This window comes from Mastigoproctus giganteus, chromosome 8 (assembly GCF_048544385.1).
Source record: "Mastigoproctus giganteus isolate SK-2022 chromosome 8, ASM4854438v1, whole genome shotgun sequence".
Classification (NCBI taxonomy): domain Eukaryota; kingdom Metazoa; phylum Arthropoda; class Arachnida; order Uropygi; family Thelyphonidae; genus Mastigoproctus; species Mastigoproctus giganteus.
The window spans coordinates 68,537,945-68,556,111 of NC_143582.1; the positions used below are offsets into that span (position 1 = coordinate 68,537,945).

Genomic DNA, 18,167 nt, shown 5'->3' on the forward strand with positions numbered 1-18,167 from the left:
GTTTCGTTTGATATTATTGTCATTAGCCATATGGTGCAAGGAAGCCTGAGGCTTATGCTGCACCAGCCAAAAAAAAAAAAAAAAAAAAAAGGTTTCTGAATTACCCTGAGAGAGAGAGAGAGAGTGAGTGAGTCAGTCAGAAGTAGAAGGGAATCACCAAGAAAGAGAAGAATGATGATATCCAGCTCAGGACCCTGGGCGTGCCAAGCCCATACTCACCAGATGTGAGCCCGATATCCGAACATAGGACGTTATTTAAAAATGTAATTTTTATGTTATACTCACTTTCAGTAATTATTTTTAACTTCTGTTAAAAATTTGTATTGTTTTTAACTTCTGAAGGTAAGAAAATAACAAACAGGACCCCGCAAGTAATTCTTGAACAGGGCTCCGCAAATATTGGGGTCAGCCGTCGCTACCAGCTATTGTACAGTGAGAAGAACAGTATGCATATGTTAATCGTCTAGTGGCGAAACTACAATACCGCCAGTTCTGTCATGGCAAGGGGAGAGTTATGGAGTCTGGCAACTGGTTTAGTGTTGTTAAAGGTTATTGGGGGAGGGAGCAGTTCCGGCCTCAAGTATGTTCAACCGGTTCTGTCGAATGGGGCTCCGCGACTAAATGGTCAAAACAATACTGTTGATTAATGCATTAAATATTATTCGTATTTAAAATTTTTGTTCAGTATAATATAAAATTATTTAATTATGTCTTAGTTACTGTAAAATTTGAAAAAAAAAAATGCTATTACAAATACACCCCGCATAAGTTTTTTATATGACTCTAGGGCTCCGCAAATTTTTGGGCCGGCACTGTTTGGGGACAATATATGCAATCTGGTGGGGGAGCCCAGAAGACCTCAACCACTTGAATCTATAACAGAATAAACTTCTTTGTCTGTGACCGACTAATATTAATATAAACAATAACAAAATGTTCAAGGCTTTTCTATTTCATAAAAAAACTCTGATTTATGTAGCGGGGTTATTGTTATTTAAAAAAAATTCTGTTTATACTTGGCACCAAGACTAAAGTTTACAAGTGTAAAGTGTATTTGTGTCTGACGGCACCAGGAGTTCCCCCCCATCTCCGCATTGCTTTCATTGTGGGTGTTACAGTCCTTGAATGGGTTGAGCACGCTGAATTCTGATGGGATCCTTCCACTTGTTCAGATTACGAACCTAAGGGGGCATAAATTCAAATTAAGAAAAGACAGATGTAGAATAGATGTGCAGAAATTTGCCTTTAGCCAGCGGGTGGTTAATTGCTGGAACAAACTTCCATCTGTCGTTGTGGAAGTTGATAGGTTGAATAAATTTAAGGAAGAACTGGACAGGCATTTGGAGGGAATGGTGTGTTTTTTTTTTTTTTTTTTTTTGCTGATGCTGCATAAGCTCATACGCTTGCTTTCTTGCATCACATGCCACTACTACTACTACAGTTCACTGCAAAAGCCAGAGTTTTAAAAGTGTATGGAGTTTGTAAATGTAGTGTTATGTGTCGTTGTTCTTCTGGTCATTTAGCCGCTAGACCCCTGCTGGGGCCCAACGTTGGCCACACTTGGCCTCGTGGAGGTAGATCAGGTACCCAGTAGCTCTATATTTTACTCTGGTAGGCCCTGCCACCTAAAATAAAAAATAAATAAATATTCTGTTTATACTCCGGGACGACCAAACAGTCAGAGGAGTTCACAAGATAGACAGAATACAAGAAATAGCACCGTATTCAGCAGTCATGGGCTTGAACCCTGGTTACTCAAGGCACGTGTACTTATGCAACCGCGCGTCTGACCACCACGCTACGGTAGCCTTATTAGTGCCCTTACCTAGTAACCTGATATTTCAGTGGGTAGGACCTGAAAACAAAAAAAAAAACCCATCATAGGGGTAGACTACATTTTGTAAGACCTAAAAGTTTGCATACGTAGTTGAATTTAAACATTGTTAGTTTTACAGTGTGGGACATGCGCTGGCGTATAGATAGAGTGGGAGTGAAAGGCAGAAGTATGGGGACGATAGAGAAGGCGTTCCCAGATTGTAAGTGAGGCAGGCCCATGCATCACCAGGCGATGAACGGAGAGGCGGCGGTGGGGGAGGGAGGAGACCATGGAAACTGTCTCCTACCTCTGGTGGGGGATGGGAAAGAAAGGACCACACAAGGAAGTGTGGTCAGGAAAGCCAATTTGGCCATAGAGCAATGCTGCTGCTCTCTTTTGCCGTTATGTTCTTCCTGTCCGGGTCGCCAGGATATGGGAGTCACTCTGGGACCAGATTCCCATCTGCTGTGGTCAGGGCAGTATAGGCTTTCGTTGTACTTGAGGTGCGATCTCATCCATTTGCAGGTGGAGTCAACTTCATCTGTGTGGACATATTGTGGTAGGTGAGGCCTGGGAGGTTTGTCCTCATGCTGGTGCTCCCCCATCCGGTTGTCTCATGAGAGTGGGTGGAGGTCAGAGCTCTGATATAGCTCAGTGAAAGACAAAGTTTAGTGAGGGTCAGTCTTGCGGTCGCTTGTGGGAACTTTGTCCTTTTATTTCATTGGTGTATTGTCAACGAGGTGGGTGCACTTTAATCCTTGGGTTTGTAGTTCTGCTTTGTAGTTCCCTGCATCATCAGGTAGCAGCTTCTGTCAGCTCCATGGTTCTGTCTCCTTTACTTGATTGTGTGTTGGTAGCGCATTCTGCATGTTGTTTTACTGGGCCGCTTGCTGTCTTCTTGCAAATAGTTTTTATGCATATTTGCTGAAAGCTTTATATTCATCTTCGGATTCAAGGAGTTGTTGTTCCCAGTTTTTAGGCAAGGACATGATTTGCGTAATGAATATACATCTTAGGCATTCGTACATAATGTTTCCATGATTCTTCTTTGCCGCAGGTCCTTGTCCCATCTTCAATAATCCGAAGCGCTGTAAGTTTGGCCTTTATGGGTCCATATAGCCCTTGGGATAAACCGGGGGATACAAGTCTGTCTACGTGCAGTATAAATTTTTTCGTAACTTCTCCCTTTGTGGATGCAGACCAACGGTTCTGCCATATGTGCTGTAAATGCATCAGTAGTCACTTCTTTTCTGTATTGCAGGCATTTGCTGGGTCTAAAGTGTAAAGTGTTCATTGTCTAACGGCCCAAGGGGTTTCCCCCATCTCCGTGTTGTGTACTCTGTTTGTGAAACACAGAACACTGTGAAGGCCAGAGATTTTAAAAAGTGTAAGGTACATGTTTATGTTGTGTCATGTTGTGTTGTTCCTCTGACCTTTTAGCCGTTGGGCCCCTAGTGGCACCCCCCGTTGCCCACACTTAACCCCGAGGAGGCAGGTCAGGCATAGAGGGATCGCATTAGAAGTAATTACTCTGGCAGGCCCTGCCACCTAATTTCCTAAGATTTCAGTGGCAAGGGCCTAAAAAAAAAAAAATAAATAAATAAATAAATAAATAAAAAAAAATAATAAAAAAAAAATAAAATAATAATAATAAATAAATAAATAAATAAATAAAAAATAATAAAAAATAAATAAAAAATAAATAAATAAAAAAAAAATAAAAATAAATAAAAAAAAATAAAAAAATAAAAATAAATAAAAAAAATAAAAAAATAAATAAATAAAAATAAAAATAAAATAAATAAAAATAAAATAAAAAAATAAAAAAAAATAAAATAAAAATAAAAAAATAAAAAGTAATAGTAATAATAAATAAATAAAAAAAAAAAAAAAGAAAAATTTTTATAATAAAATAAAAATAAAATAGAATAAAATGCATATTTAGTTAGAGTAGGGGTGAAGACTGAGGAAGGGGGGGGGGACAGATAGAAATATGGGGATGATAGGGAAGGCAACCCCAGAAAGGTCAGTGGAGACTGGCCCCACCAGGAGAAAAAAAAGGGTGTAGCAGGGAGGGGGAGGAGACAGAAACACATCCCCTCCCTCTCCCTACCAGGGGAGGGGGTATTAAAGTGAACCAAGTTAGGGTACATGGTTCGGAATGCTAGTTGGCCAAGAAAAGAAGTTGACATCCAATGGCATGCCGGTGGCATTGTCAGTCTTTATCTAGGAGATTGTCTTATTGGTCACATCCATGAGAGACAAGTCCAGAAGAATAAGAACCTTTTGTCTTTCTTAGATTGTCTTAATTTGTGGGTTGTCTCTATTCAAAGGTAGTTATTTGGTAGTTATCTTTGGTGGGTGACATTTTGGAGAATGTATAGTAGTTCACACCAATGATGGTAATGCTGGTTAAGTTTAGCTGCCTGGTTCCATACCATCAGGGTCCCTGGGTTCATTTAGTAGAGGGTTATCATGTTGCTGCAATTAGTTGTCTTCTCCTCAAGAAAAGCTGCTGTGCATAGTTGGTGAGAGCTTGATACTCTTCCTTAGTATCCATTAAGTGGTTTTCTTTGCCTTTTGGTATATAAGTCAACTTTGTGATAAGCTGGCAGTGGAGGTCATCGTAGAGGGGGCACTCGTGCATGAGGTGATCCCAGTCCTCAATTCCTCCACAGGCGCATGTTGAGTCCTCTTCTAGGCCAAAGGTTGTTAGTTTTGCCTTTATTGAACCATGGCCAGTAAGCAAATACGTGGCATACAAGCCTGGAGAAAACCATAATGGGGATTTTGGATAGATTCTGCTAACATTTGGGATGAATCTCCTGGTGATTTCCCCCTTGGTTGAATTTGTCCAGCGGTCCTGCCACACCCACTGCATGCGTGCTTGACGTCTCCTCTTCTCAAATTTTTGGTTGTTGGTAAGATTCAGCTCGAATCCCAAGCAGGTCTGAGACACGCCCTTAGACAGATGATACAACATTCCATTTCTCACCACCTCCAGGTCGAGGGGGAGGGCCCCCACCAGGACCTGGAGGGCGTGAGTACTCACAGTGCAGCAGGCACGAGAGATGGAGAGCAGGACCGTGCGTTGAGTGGAATCCAGGATTCGTCTGTTTACTGCAGTCGTAGCCTTGCCAAACCAAATTCCGGCTGCATACGTAATCACAGGGATGAAGATAGCCTTGTAGTACAATGAGAGGGTTCGCTTGCTGAGACCCCAGTCCCGACGGGATATCCTAGCAACCATGGCAGTATAGTTTCTCACTTTGGTTCTGATGTATTTGAGATGAGCTTGGAAGGAGAGTTTTCTATCTAGTACTATGCCAAGATATTTCAGTTGCTCTGACAACTTTATGGTCTTGTTTCCAATTTTAATCTGTGGTGGTCTTGTAATACAGAGAGTTCCTTTAAGAAGCAGAGAGTTTGTTTTTGATGGTGATATGGTCAAGCAGTGTGTTTTTGCCCAGTCCTGTAGGATTTGGAGTGCATGGTTTGCCAATGTCTCAAGCTGGGCCCTGGAATTTGCAGTCACCATCAGGATGAGATCATCAGCAAAGGCTTGTGAACGAACCTCCCCAAGGTCAAGGCATAGAAATTCGTCCATCACCATGTTCCATAAGGTCGGCCCCAGGACCGAGCCCTGGGGGCAGCCACGGTGTATCCATCTTGTGAGTTTCTGATAAGGTGCATTTACTGTGATTACCCTATTTGAGAGGTAGCTTTTCATGATATTGAACAAATTGTCCGGTACATTTGCTTGCCTGAGTCTGCGGAGGACGCTCGGCCACCAAAGGGTGTCGAACGCTCCCGCGAAATCAATTGTAATCATCAGGAAGTATTTTCTGTCTGCTTGGTGGGCCTCAGTGAGCAGTGCCTGTAGAGCATCAACCGTGGAGCGCCCTGGTCTGAAACCATATTGGTTTGGAGATATTAGGTTTCTTTCTCATAGTGGCTTTGGATCCGTACGTGGAGGAGGCGCTCTAGGAGCTTGCTGCATACGGACAATAGGGCTATGGGCCTGTACGAACTTGGTAGATGTGGTGGTTTTGTCGGATTTTTAAGGATAAGTTTCATATTTGCAACTTTCCAGTCATCAGGGAAGGTGCTAGTGTGTAGGCAGAGATTGAATAGGTGCAGCAATAGCTCTGGGGAAAGCTCCACAACCTTCTTCACAATCTCAGGCTCGAACAAGTCAGGCCCTGGACATTTTTTCCCTTTGATAAGAGCTGCTGCGGCTAGGAGTTCTTCATGTGTGAACTGCGGTTCAACTTGTCCAGTCCAATAGGTTTCATTTTCTCTGCAGATCTCATGCTGCTCAGTTGTTGTTGGATTAATGTTTGGAGGAAAAACGTTGTTTAAGATGTTTGAGACTGAGTCCCTCCAGGTGGTGGTTAGGTTTCCCTGCGGGGTTTCTGTAGCGGTGTTCACTTCCCCCCTGGGGAGTTTGTTTGTGGTGATTTTGTACACCACCCCCCAGGGGTCAGAATTTCCCGTGTAAGAGACAAGTTGCTCCCAGGATTGCTGCTTTGATTTCTTTATTCTTTCCGTATACACGTTTCTTGCTGTTCGATATACTTGTTTAAGTTCTTCGACCTCCACATCAGGCCAAGATCTTCTCGCCCTGTGGAACGCTTTTCGTTTGGCTTGTACCTCCTTTCTCATCCTTCGAAGCTCCTCATTCCACCAGGCACCGCTCCCGGAGAAGGTTTTTTCCTTTTAATTGTGGCATTGCAGACTTGTGTTAATAGGGTGGTAATCTCTTTTTGAAGAAGGTTTGGATTTTGAGTTTGCCTGAGTTTCTGCTGCTGTTTTCCCACCATTTCCAGCAGGGCACCCCTGAACGTGTCCCAGTTTGTTTTTTCTATTGCATATCTATGTTGCATTACTCTGGAAATTGGTTGTCTATTACAGTTTTTTGTGATCCTGAATGTAATGGCTCGGTGGTCCGAGGTCGTCCAATTATCTTGGACCTTCCAGTCGGAGATATAGCTGGCTGTGTTTCTTGTAGCAAGAGAAATGTCAATGGTGGCTTCCCAAAGGGTGCTGCTGAAAGTGGGGAGGTTGTTTGGCTGATTGAGGATTCCGAAAGGGGAGTTACCCAGGTAGTTCTCCAGTCTTTGGCCGTTTGTTGCTCCTCGACGGTCTGGTGTTGTGCTGTACCACGCGGGAGACCTGCAGTTTACATCTGCCCCAACGATAATTCTCCCTCCAGGAAGAGTATTTAGTACACTTTGAAGGTATCTTATAGCCCTGATAATATCTTCTCCTGGACGGCAGTATAGGGCAACGACGTAAAAGTTTCCAAGCGCTGTAATAATGTGGGCACATACGGCCCAGGCTGTGCAAAGTTGTGTTATCTTTGTGGCTGTGATGTCAGGGTTTCTTACAGCTATTGCTGCCCAGGGGGTTTCCCCTTCCACCTGGATGACTTTGTAGGTCAAGGGATAGCCTCTGACCTGGTTCTTATGGGTGTACGGCTCTTGCAGGATAATTACATCCGTGTTGTCCTCTTCTGCCCGAATCCTGATTTGGCCGACCACAGCCCGGGCCCGCTGCGCGTTAATTTGCATTATTTTTACCTCTTCGAAGTTAAATTTTTTAAGATGTCTCCCCATAATCGATCCGTTGTTGGTGCTGACCCTTGGCTTTTATATATGTTGGACATATTCTGTCTCTGATGGAATGTGCTGAGTCGATTTTGAAACTTTTACAGTTCACACAAATAGGATCTTTGGTTTTGTTAGGACAGCTGCTAAATTCGTGGCCTTTTTCAGCACAATGGCCGTACGTTGGCACTGTCTGGATACAAGTGTGTGAGGTGTGGCCGAACCTACAACACTTGAAGCATTTAGGCACAGCCACATGTTCGCGAAAGCGGTGGCTGCCCCAGTTTATGTAGACCCTTGCTTGATTGTTAAGGACCTTCCAGGCGATTGGGTTGATTTGAACAATCCAGTTTTTGCCTCCTCCTCCTTTGACTTTTTTTGAGTATTTAGGTGTGATTAAGGCATCTGCCTCTAAGTCTGGGAAGTACTCCTGCAAGTTCCTACAGTATAGTTCCTCAGTGAGTTGCTGCGGGGTCAGGTTGTCACTGAGGTCAAAAATGATGATAGAGGGCCCCAACTTTTTTGGCGGCTCTGCCTTTAGACCCATTGTCATTATTTTTGCATTGGTCATAATTTTGTTAGCTTCTTTTTTAGTTTCCGTTTCGATCACTATGCCTGTATGTCTAGTTTTTCTTATTGCTTTTATTTTCGTAGTTTTGAGATCATCTTTCAACTCTGTCATTATTTTGGTCTTGATTTGTTCACTTGTATGTGATTCTTTGGAGTTAATGGGTCTGATAACGACCAGATTCTGCTGTTTTATCAGGGTTCTCTTTCTTATATGCTGGGGGTTTTGTTGACTGGTCTCTGGTGGATGCCCTTGGATGGAGGCACCCAGTTTAGAGGTTGGAAGGTTCTTAAATACAGCACCGGCATAAGAGGGCACTTATGTTCCCAGTTCCCGCTCGGGTGAAGACTGCGGAAGCTTAGCGCAGATGTCTAAGGCCTTTTCCAGTATTGTAGACCTTGTCTTGATTTCTTCATTGACAGCTTTTAGCTTCTCATTCTCGATTAGAAGAGCTGTTGTGATTGTTTCTAGGCTTGTCCAAAGCTCCTGGACATAGTTTCCAGTGGCTTTGGTGAATCTTATGGAGTCTTGGTTGAGGAGTGCCACCAAGTTCCTGTGCAAGACTGAGATGATCTGATGGAAGGAGGTGGTGTCTCCCTCATTAAAGAGGCCAGCCAGAACAGGTGGTGCAGGAATGGTAAGCATACTGGATGGTGGGATCCCAGATGAGACCACTTGGTCCAGAGTAGACGGTAGTTGTGTAGCCAAGAAATCTGCTGGGGCAGTTTGAAGTGGCAGAGCTGATGGAGTTTGGTGAGCACCTGAGGAGTTTTGCGTCTCAGAAGCAGCAGCTACAGGAGCGTTTGGAGCTGCAGGTAAGGCTGCGGTTGAGGTGGAGTTTGCCATCGATTCGAGGATGGAGGCAGCTACTGGTGTAGAGATTCTTTGGTCCAAGGTGGAAGCTGAGTAATTATGGTCTATGTAAGGTGATATACAAATATTATTCATCTGTGCAGGAAGTGGAGAGCAAGAGGAGCACAGAGGACAAGCTCTGGACCTTCCCTTGGACTTCTTTCTCTTGGAGGAGGATTTGCCAGATACTCTAAGAAGCAGTGAATTAGAAGTCTCCGATTCGTCTCTCTCAGACGTGCTAACCTCATCCTGTGAACTTTCAGTATTTTCGTTATTTTCAACCATCTTGCTCTGCTGGGATGAAATATTTAAATTCAGGGGGTGAATGGTTCTACTGAATTTTAGTCAAAAATCCAGAAATGGCTAGTGAAGAATTTAAATAATTAACTGAAAAGAAGAGTTTCCAACTCTTGTCGGTAGGGGGCGCTGAAAGAGATGGGAAAAATTTGCATATTGTATTCTTGGGCGACAGAGGATTGCTGACGTCACCCGAGGAGCAGTATTCAGATGTATCAATGCACAATAAAAGAGAGTCCCCTTCAAAAGCTATGTAAATAGTATGTTCCAAAATGAATAACCACATTAATTAACTAAATAGACAATCAGTATTAATTACTACTGACATCATAATTAATAAATAAATGTTCCTAATTAGAAGTTCTAACTTAAGTTCCTGGCTTCAGGAGAACCAATAGCCGATCGCCCTGGAGGTCTCGTGATTTGTTATTTCAAACAAAGTTGCTGGGTCTGTGGTAGTATATCCAATCAGGTTTGTTGTTTTCCCTTTGGAAAGGTGGTATAACATATCGCAACACACGACCTCCAAGTCCAGCGGCAGGGCCCCAGCCGGGACCTGCAAGGCGTGCATGCTTACTATCCTGCAGGCTCTTGTTATAGTAAGGAGTATGGTTTGCTGTATAGTGTCAAGAAATTTTCTATTAACCCTGGTGATCACTTTCTTGTACCAGATGGGTGCTCTGTAGGTGATCACTGGGATGGAAACCGCCTTGTAGTACAGATATAGGGTGCATCGATTTAGCCCCCAGTCTCACTTTAACCTCTGGCAATCATGGCCATGTATTTCCTTATTTTTTATTTTAAGTATAGGAGGTGCGGTTTAAAGGAGAGATGGTTATTTACGATAAGTCCTAGATATTTCATTTGCTTCATCAGCTTTGTTGTGTTCCCTTGGAACTTAATTTGGGGTGGTCTTCTGATATCAAGTGTGCCCTTCAGTAGGATTGAGCAAGTCTTTGTCGATGATATCTTTAGGCAGTGAATCATTGTCCATTCCTGCAGGATCCCCAGCATGTGGTTGGCCAGGGCCTCCAGTCCTGCCTTTGAGTCTGCTGCCACGGTCAGAGCTAGGTCATCAGCAAATGTCTGGGATCCAACCCCCCAGGTCCATTGCAAAAAATTCATCAAAGCCTATGTTCCACAGGACCGATCCCTGTGGGCAGCCCCTGTGGATTCTCTTGATCCCTTTCTGGAATGGCATGACTACCTCTATCCTTGAGGTAGGTAATTATGCTCTGGTAGAGGTTAAGTGGCATCTCCGCCATCCGGAGTCTGGCGAGGACGCTCGGCCACCAAAGTAAGTCGAAGTCGACCAGGATGGCGAGGAAGTATTTCTTGGTACATTGTTGTGCCTCAGTCTGAAGTTTCTGGATGACTTCAATGGTTGACAGGCCAGGCCTGAACCCGAATTGATTAGAGTTTGTGAGGTTTTCTGTAGTGTAATTGGGCTAGTATTCTGCTGTGAAGTAATCTTTCGTACAATTTACTTAGGGTTGAGAGAAGGACTATAGGATGGTATGAGTCTTGGCAAGATTTTTAAGGTCAGCTTCAAGTTGGCTGTCTTCCAGTGTGTTGGATATTTCCTTGCTTGTAGGCAGGTGTTAAAAAGATAGAGGAGTTTAGGCTCATATTCCACAGTCTTTTTAAGTATCTCTGGTTCTATCAAGTCCTGGCCAGGGCATCTTTTGTTCCTAATTTTCAGTGCCGCAGCCCATAGCTCATCCATAGTGAAAGGATGCTCCTGCCGTTGCGTTGTGTAATTTTGATTTGCATCACATATTTCCTGTTGCTTAGGCAGCATTAGTTAGAAGATTCCTAGAATATTACATTTAGGATATATATTGGTGGTGGACTGACTCCATGCTTTCGTTATTGTGCCTTGTGGCATTGTTCACTTCCTCCCCCTGGGGAACTTGTTTGTGATGATTTTGTACACTGCTAGAGTTTACAATTAATCATTTGGACAGTGAATACAATCAATAACCGTATTTAGCAGTAATGTGGTCATTCAAACACATGTACTTTTTGTGTTCGCCACTCGGCCCTCTTTTTTATGTAGCGTATTTAAATTTACTTCTTTCACCATTCTTGTACAATTATTCTCTACCAACTGTTATGTTTAAAATTCGTCACATAATTTTTTTTATTCAAGAAATGCATTTATCATTACAACGTGGGAATATATGGAATATTGCTATTCTCTTAACGACATTCCGATTAACGACTGATTTCTGGGCACCCGTGTCGTTAAGTGAGGTAAACCTCTAGTCCTGGCACACCTAAAGAGTCATTTGAAGAGAGCACTGTATTTGGTAATTTGGCGGCACTAATTTAAACATCTCATGGCATCCCAAACAGTACTGTAGTCGTAAAATTAGCAGAAGGTATACTCTATGAATGTTACCAAAAGCAGAGTATACTGTACATTTCCCCAGGGGCTTGGCACATCCAGGGGTCCGGAGCTGGATATCATCATTCTTCTCTTTCTTGGTGATTCCCTTCTATTCTCTCTCGGGGGTAATTCATATATATATATATATATATTTTTTTTTTGGCTGATGCAGCATAAGCCTCAGGCTTCCTTGCACCATTTGGCTAATAATAATATTAATCGAATTCCAGAGAATATACGCCGTATTTCAGTTTTTCAAAAACCTTATGGTTTTTGAAAGACTGAAAATGCTTATGCTTAAAGTGACCAAAATGCTATTTTTTAAATTTATTTTTTTATTTATAAAAAAAACCACATACAAAATATAAATTAAAACACTTCTTTGAACTAAACTTATAAAATAAAATATTACACTACCTAAAAAAAGCAAAAAACAAATATAGCGTATATATATTTGAAAAAATTATATTAAAAATAAAATAATAAAAATAAAATAAATAAATAAAAAAAAAATATATATTTTATTTATTTATTTATTTATTTTATTTATTTTTTTCCCCCACAGAAATTCTGAAATTCTGTCCCTCATGTTAGACAGACAATTTGTGTGATGAAACCCGCTAATACTCCTGTAAGAGAAATTTCCTATAAGAGAAAATTGTGATTTTTCTCTTATAGGAAAGCTTTGTCTTCATTCTGAATTTAAAACGATGTTTTGAATTTAGACCAAATAAAAATAGGAAAATAAATATAATGTATAGTATATTAATTAGAAATACGTATTAAAATTTTGAAATATTATATTTCATATTATATGTCAGGTAGGGTACCCCTCGTGTTACACTACATGACGAATAGCATGAAGCACATGAACTGAGAAAAATAGTTATTAGAAGGAAAAAAAAAAAAAACTTATTAGAGGGGGTCACGTTTTTAATCGACTTTCATTTTTGTTTAGTGAAAAAAGGTTATCTTTTTTTTTTCTGTGAAATAATACTAATAAAAAAAAATACAGTACTTCTTTTAACAATAAAAACAAGAGAAATTAAATAATATAATTAAATATATTTTTCCACTGAGTGAGTTTTTCTTAATAATTCTTCATTATTTTGTAGTATTGCTTTCAGCATTTCTACTGTCAGTTTTTTTTTTTGTTTTGTTTTTTGTTGACTTCCAAAACTTTACTACAGAAAAAACTCTTTCCGTTGTCCAATGATATGTCCAATCCGGGACAGTTTGTAATGCCGGACTGTCCCACTTAATCCGGGACGTCTGGTCACTTTATATATGCTATTTAACTTAAAAAATCCGGAGGGTATACGGCGTATACCCTCCACTACAGCCCTAACCCCAGAATACTACGGTGCCGTGGTTGAAATTCACTACGTATTTCATGAGCTTTCGTCTTTTTTTTTTTTTTTGGTTTTCTCTTCATGGTTACAAACTCGTACTCCTTCCTATCGATCGTTGCGAGTAGCAGTGATTGACAGGCCTCCTACTCGTTGCTTTCCTTGCAGATTATTGGAAGCTCCAACCTCTTCAGTAAATGGAACGCATTGTACTTAATGCATTTATTCCCCCTTGTGGCGGTTTTAAAATCGGAAAACATCACCCTACGCTAAGTAAAAAGCAATCGTTGGTGAGTGGATGGGCTTGTCAATCACTGCCACTCGCAACGATCGATCGGAAAGGGGTACCGGATTGTAAAGACCAACTCATCTGTTCTCTTAGAGATTACCTGTGTATTGGGTTGAATAATTTTAGACGAATAGGCCTCCACCTAACAAAAGAATGTGACCTACTGAGGAAGTAAAAGATTTAAATTCGAATTTCCTCCTCGATTTTGGTAATTTTCGTGAAAAAAAAAAAAAAAAAAAATTAACCCCATTAGGGTTGATTAGCGATTTGTTGGTTTTTGTTTAATTGATAAATAATCAGTCAGTAAAGGTAAAATAACAAATTTATTTTCATTTGAATAGTAATACAACAAATTTAATTTCAAATGCCTATAAAAATAAGTGCTGTAACAAAACGTTTTACATAGGGCACACTTGTAAAGACATCTGACTAGATAAACAATTTGCTTTGGTTCCTTTGTTACAGATAAATAGGATACATCCTTATCACAATTCTGATCCGGTAATAAACGTTAATTTAGGAGCATATTTTTAAATAAAAATAAATTTTCTGTTCACTTTGATTTGAGGAAAAAAAATAACAAAAAAAAAAGGTTTTAATTATATCCTACTTTTTCTCATATACAGTGAAACTCCTATTTAATGTGTGTGTGTGTGTGTGTGAGAGGAGGAAGGGAAATTATGGGAAGAGTTATGTGAAATTAAACTGAAATAACAACCTACTTGTTTAAACTGAAATCAGGTAGGGAACTTTATACTTAGAACTAGATTTTAACAGATTAATGAAAAATTTTAGTTTAGATTAATTACAACAGACAGACCAGCAGATGGCTTAGGCACATAAATTATGTAATAAATATATAAACTTGTTATAAGTTCATTAATTGATTTGCATTACAAATACATTGAACTATAAACTGTATATTCTTCTTTCCACATTCTTGGCTGCTTTTAACTTTTATTTTTAATAGTTGAATTCTTCCTTGCCATGAGACATTTTCAGCCAAGTGTACTAATCAAATACAAACAAGCTACTGTCAGTGAAAGTCAGATGACCACAGAACAAATGGACCATAGAAAAAATATCACTAGCTAAGCCACTGTTTATAATTAGCTTTATTAAATGGAATTTTACAACTGAACAAGATGCCTATAATATTTTAAATCAATCTTTAGAACTGCAAAGTTGTTATTTCAATAAAACTGTACATTAAAAAAAAACAAAACTGTCCCATTTGTTTTAATAACTGTATAAGTTTCTAACTTGCACAGGTAATTCGTTCCACAGGTTTCCATGTAAGTTGAAAACCGTGCAAGTCCAACAATGTTTAAACACCATATTTTTGACATATATATATATTCTTTGCAATTTAGATAGTTAATACTAAAAAAGTAGTGCTTATAAAACAAAATGCTATTATCATAGAATTATAACGGATAAAAACTGTATATTCAGTACTGATGACTGTAGAAGTTGAACTCTCTAAACTTACTTGTATCTGTGGATCAGTGTACGTTGGAGACTTACTGAATAATATCAAAAAGAAATGACTAGGCTACTGAAGCTTATGAAAGAAACAAAGAAAGAGGCCATGGTGTTGTATGCAGATTTCAAGATTCTGTCTATGTATAACCTGGTGCACCATGAATGTTGCCAGAAATTTTCTAAGGGAGCAGGGAAGACATAATAAAAGATGGTACTGTAAAATGGCTGTTCAGCAGTCTAGCAAAAGGTACAAACAAGGTTGGATTTATTGAACTCAATTTTTCCAGATCCCTTTCTCACGACCAACAAAATTACTGTAAGGAGTAAATTTTTTTTAGATTTTGATTTACTGTAATTATTGCTCTTTGTTGTATTGTGTAAATATGTTTATAAATATATCACAAAAATTACTATTTAATAGCAGTTTTTGATATCAATAATGTATTATTATCTGTAGGGTGTGTGCGTGCACTTTGGCCAATTTGCATGTTGTGTGGACTAAAAAAACCTGGAATAACTCATGGGAAAAAGTTCTGTGTCCTCTGCCTGAGATAGGCTAAATTAAATCTTGATTAAAGAGGTCTTCAGAAATTTCTTTAGCTTTAGAATCAAACCCAGACCTTGTCAAACACATAGCAGATGACAATGTATCATGCCGACTAAGCTGCCACAGAAATATATATATATATATAAAACAAATCGCACTGAAATAAATAAATACCTTAAATATATCACAGCAAGTTGTGCTGCATGAAGTACCTTTTAATTATGCCACTTGTTTTAGAATATTTTTTGTATTTGTGTGTGCTGAAATCTCACGCCACCTAAATCCATTGTTGGGTATGAAGTAATGTAAAGATCACTTTTGTTTAAATTCTCAAAAGGGCAGTGGTTGCCTACCTTTTCCCCTTATTTTCAACTCCCATTTCGAGCATGGAATTAGCTTTGGAATCGTGCCATAAATTTCTAAATGCAATTGTGAAGTCTAAGAATATCATCAATACTAAATTGAGACTTATAGTTCACATGACATGGTAACTAGAGTTTTTCATATTAAAATGTGAGAAAAATTTTAAGTTGTGAATACTTAAATTGAGAAAAAAATATTTTACTTGTATATGTATTTTACTCATATAAAAAAAAAACCCACTTCATATGAGACTGTCAAACAAGGTGACCTTAATTTGGAATTTCACTGTATTTAATAATTAACTCGGTCACTTTTCTTAAGGGAGACAGATGAGTCGACAGGTGCAAACACAGTTATTATAATTATTACTAATAAAGATTGGTAGTATTGATGTAGAACAGAGTTATGAAATCAGTTTATTCATTTTTACCATACTCATATAATTTTATTTGTCATATCATAAGTGAACAGATAATTTTACAGTGCAGATTATAGAGATTGCTCCACTTTATACAGACAGAAACAATTAATATTCTATGGATCACTGTTTGGAGACCACTGATCAGATTAGAATTTTTTTTAAATTCTAATATTAATAGACAATGTGGTTAATAAAATTTTCTTAATTATAATGAATTAAAAAATAACTATTCATTGGTTACAAATGGGTAACTTCATTGCAGAAAAAATGGAGAGTTCACTTCTTTGATATAACCTGTGTGCGTTTATTTCATACTGTAAAAATTTGAAACTTCATGACCTTATTAATAGACATGTACATTTTTATTAGTAGTACTGTATATAAAACTTGTTAAATTAGGAGTGTTTAACAAATTTTAAATTCCTTTTTTTTTTTTTTTTTTTTTCTAGTAAACATACATGTTAAATTAGGAGAGAGGCAATGATTGTGAGCAACTTGGATAAAATGACTCTTAAATTTAAATTTGCAGTAACATTGGAAATGTCTTGCTCTCTGTATACTTTTTATTAACTCTGGTATTAAGCTTCCACCCGAAATATACTGGATGTGCCATTGTAAGGGGAGATATTCTGAAGAAGACTTTTTCTATGCCCAAAATGTTGGATTCTGTATTTTCCAGATTTTGTGTTGGATGGGATAGTCCATGTAACAGTTGCTTCACTTTCTCCCAGAATGGTACTTGTCCTTTTCCAGTAGAACCTGCAGAGCAAAAAAGGCAATATTTATGTTAATAATTTATGTATTGTCAGAAAGTTATCAAAATATAATAATGCATGATTAAAAAAAAACCAACCGTATCAGAATGTATAGAGGCTGAACAAGAATATACATACCCTTGGGCAAGCATAGTTGTTTCTCTGCCAAGTGTATTTTAATTAAATATTATTATTTAATATTAATTTAATTTATTAATGTAATACCTAATTAGTGATGTAATATATTATATTAAAACATATTATATTAACCCTTTCCCATCAGGGTCCCAAAATTTATTTATATTGCATGACTTATATATTTGGGTTATCTAGCATACTATGCACTCAAACAAATGTGCTCAGAACAGTTGGCTTAATAAACCTGCCTTTGAGACAGTACCTGTGTCACTTATAATAAAATATGATATCCAGGCAACAGTAAAATTTCTTAAATTCAAGAAATTTTAAGAAATTCAGCAATAAAGAGAATTTTCCTCATAATATTATAAAGAATTACATGGATTCACAAATAGTTGAAGAAATTTCCTAGGTGTGATGTAAATTTATTTGAAGGGAAGAGATAATAAGTTGAATTTGGAATGTATGCTTAGGGCCAGTCCTATATTTTTGGGGACCTAGCTGTGAGAATTAATGTTTGGTTAAAAAGACACACCTTGCCTGGGTTGTGGTCCCTTTCCTCCCTTGTTGTAATTTAGGGCTTCAGTGCAAGGTCTGATGCATTGAACTCGCCTAAGGACCGGCCCCTAATAATGATTTAACTACTTGAGAAGTATGAAAATATACTTTCACGAATGTGTTGTTACCCTTGTTATTACTGTTAACTTCGCTATAGAAATAATAAAAAAAAGTAATAATTTCAACCAGAAGGCTTTCTATTTCTTGGTCCACTTCACAGACCCACCTCCTCTCGTGAAATATGGGTCCTGGGTGCACTATCCCAGCAGCTCTGCTCTAGTTCTATCACTGAATACACATTATTAGCAGAACCTTTTAAGTTTTGGAGGAAACTAATTTATTAACTATTTTAATTTTTAATAGTGGCAAATCTTCAGAAAAGTTTGTACTTTTCTGGAGGGTCTGAATTTTCTTTTGATTTATTTTTTTGAAGTTTTTTAATTTCATCTTTCCAAATGCATCAAACCTTACAGTTAAGAAAGAGGCACGTCTTGTAAAATGATAAAAGCAAAGGGCAGATGTACATACTTTGAATGATCGTGGTTCAAGTCTGCATGACTACTAAATACAGTACTGTTTCTTGTATTCTCTCTTATCTTGTGAACTCGCCTGACTGTGTGGTTGTCCTGGAGTATAAACAGAAAATTTATTTACTTATTTGACATGTACTGCAGTACATGTCAAATAAGTAAATAAGTACATTTATGTTATTGGTGATTGAATGTTTT

At 38.6% G+C, this 18,167-nt stretch overlaps 1 protein-coding gene across 1 annotated transcript in view; it reads right to left on the reverse strand.

The window, feature by feature from the left end:
* Positions 1-16,438: 16,438 nt before the first annotated feature.
* Positions 16,439-18,167, reverse strand: part of LOC150081599 (neutral ceramidase B-like) — a 178,738-nt gene continuing 177,009 nt past the window's right edge. Inside the window, exon 18 of the mRNA XM_090380565.1 lies at positions 16,439-16,747. Coding sequence (XP_090236691.1) covers positions 16,567-16,747 — 181 coding nt within the window. The 3' untranslated portion in view covers positions 16,439-16,566. The remainder of the gene's footprint in view (positions 16,748-18,167) is intronic.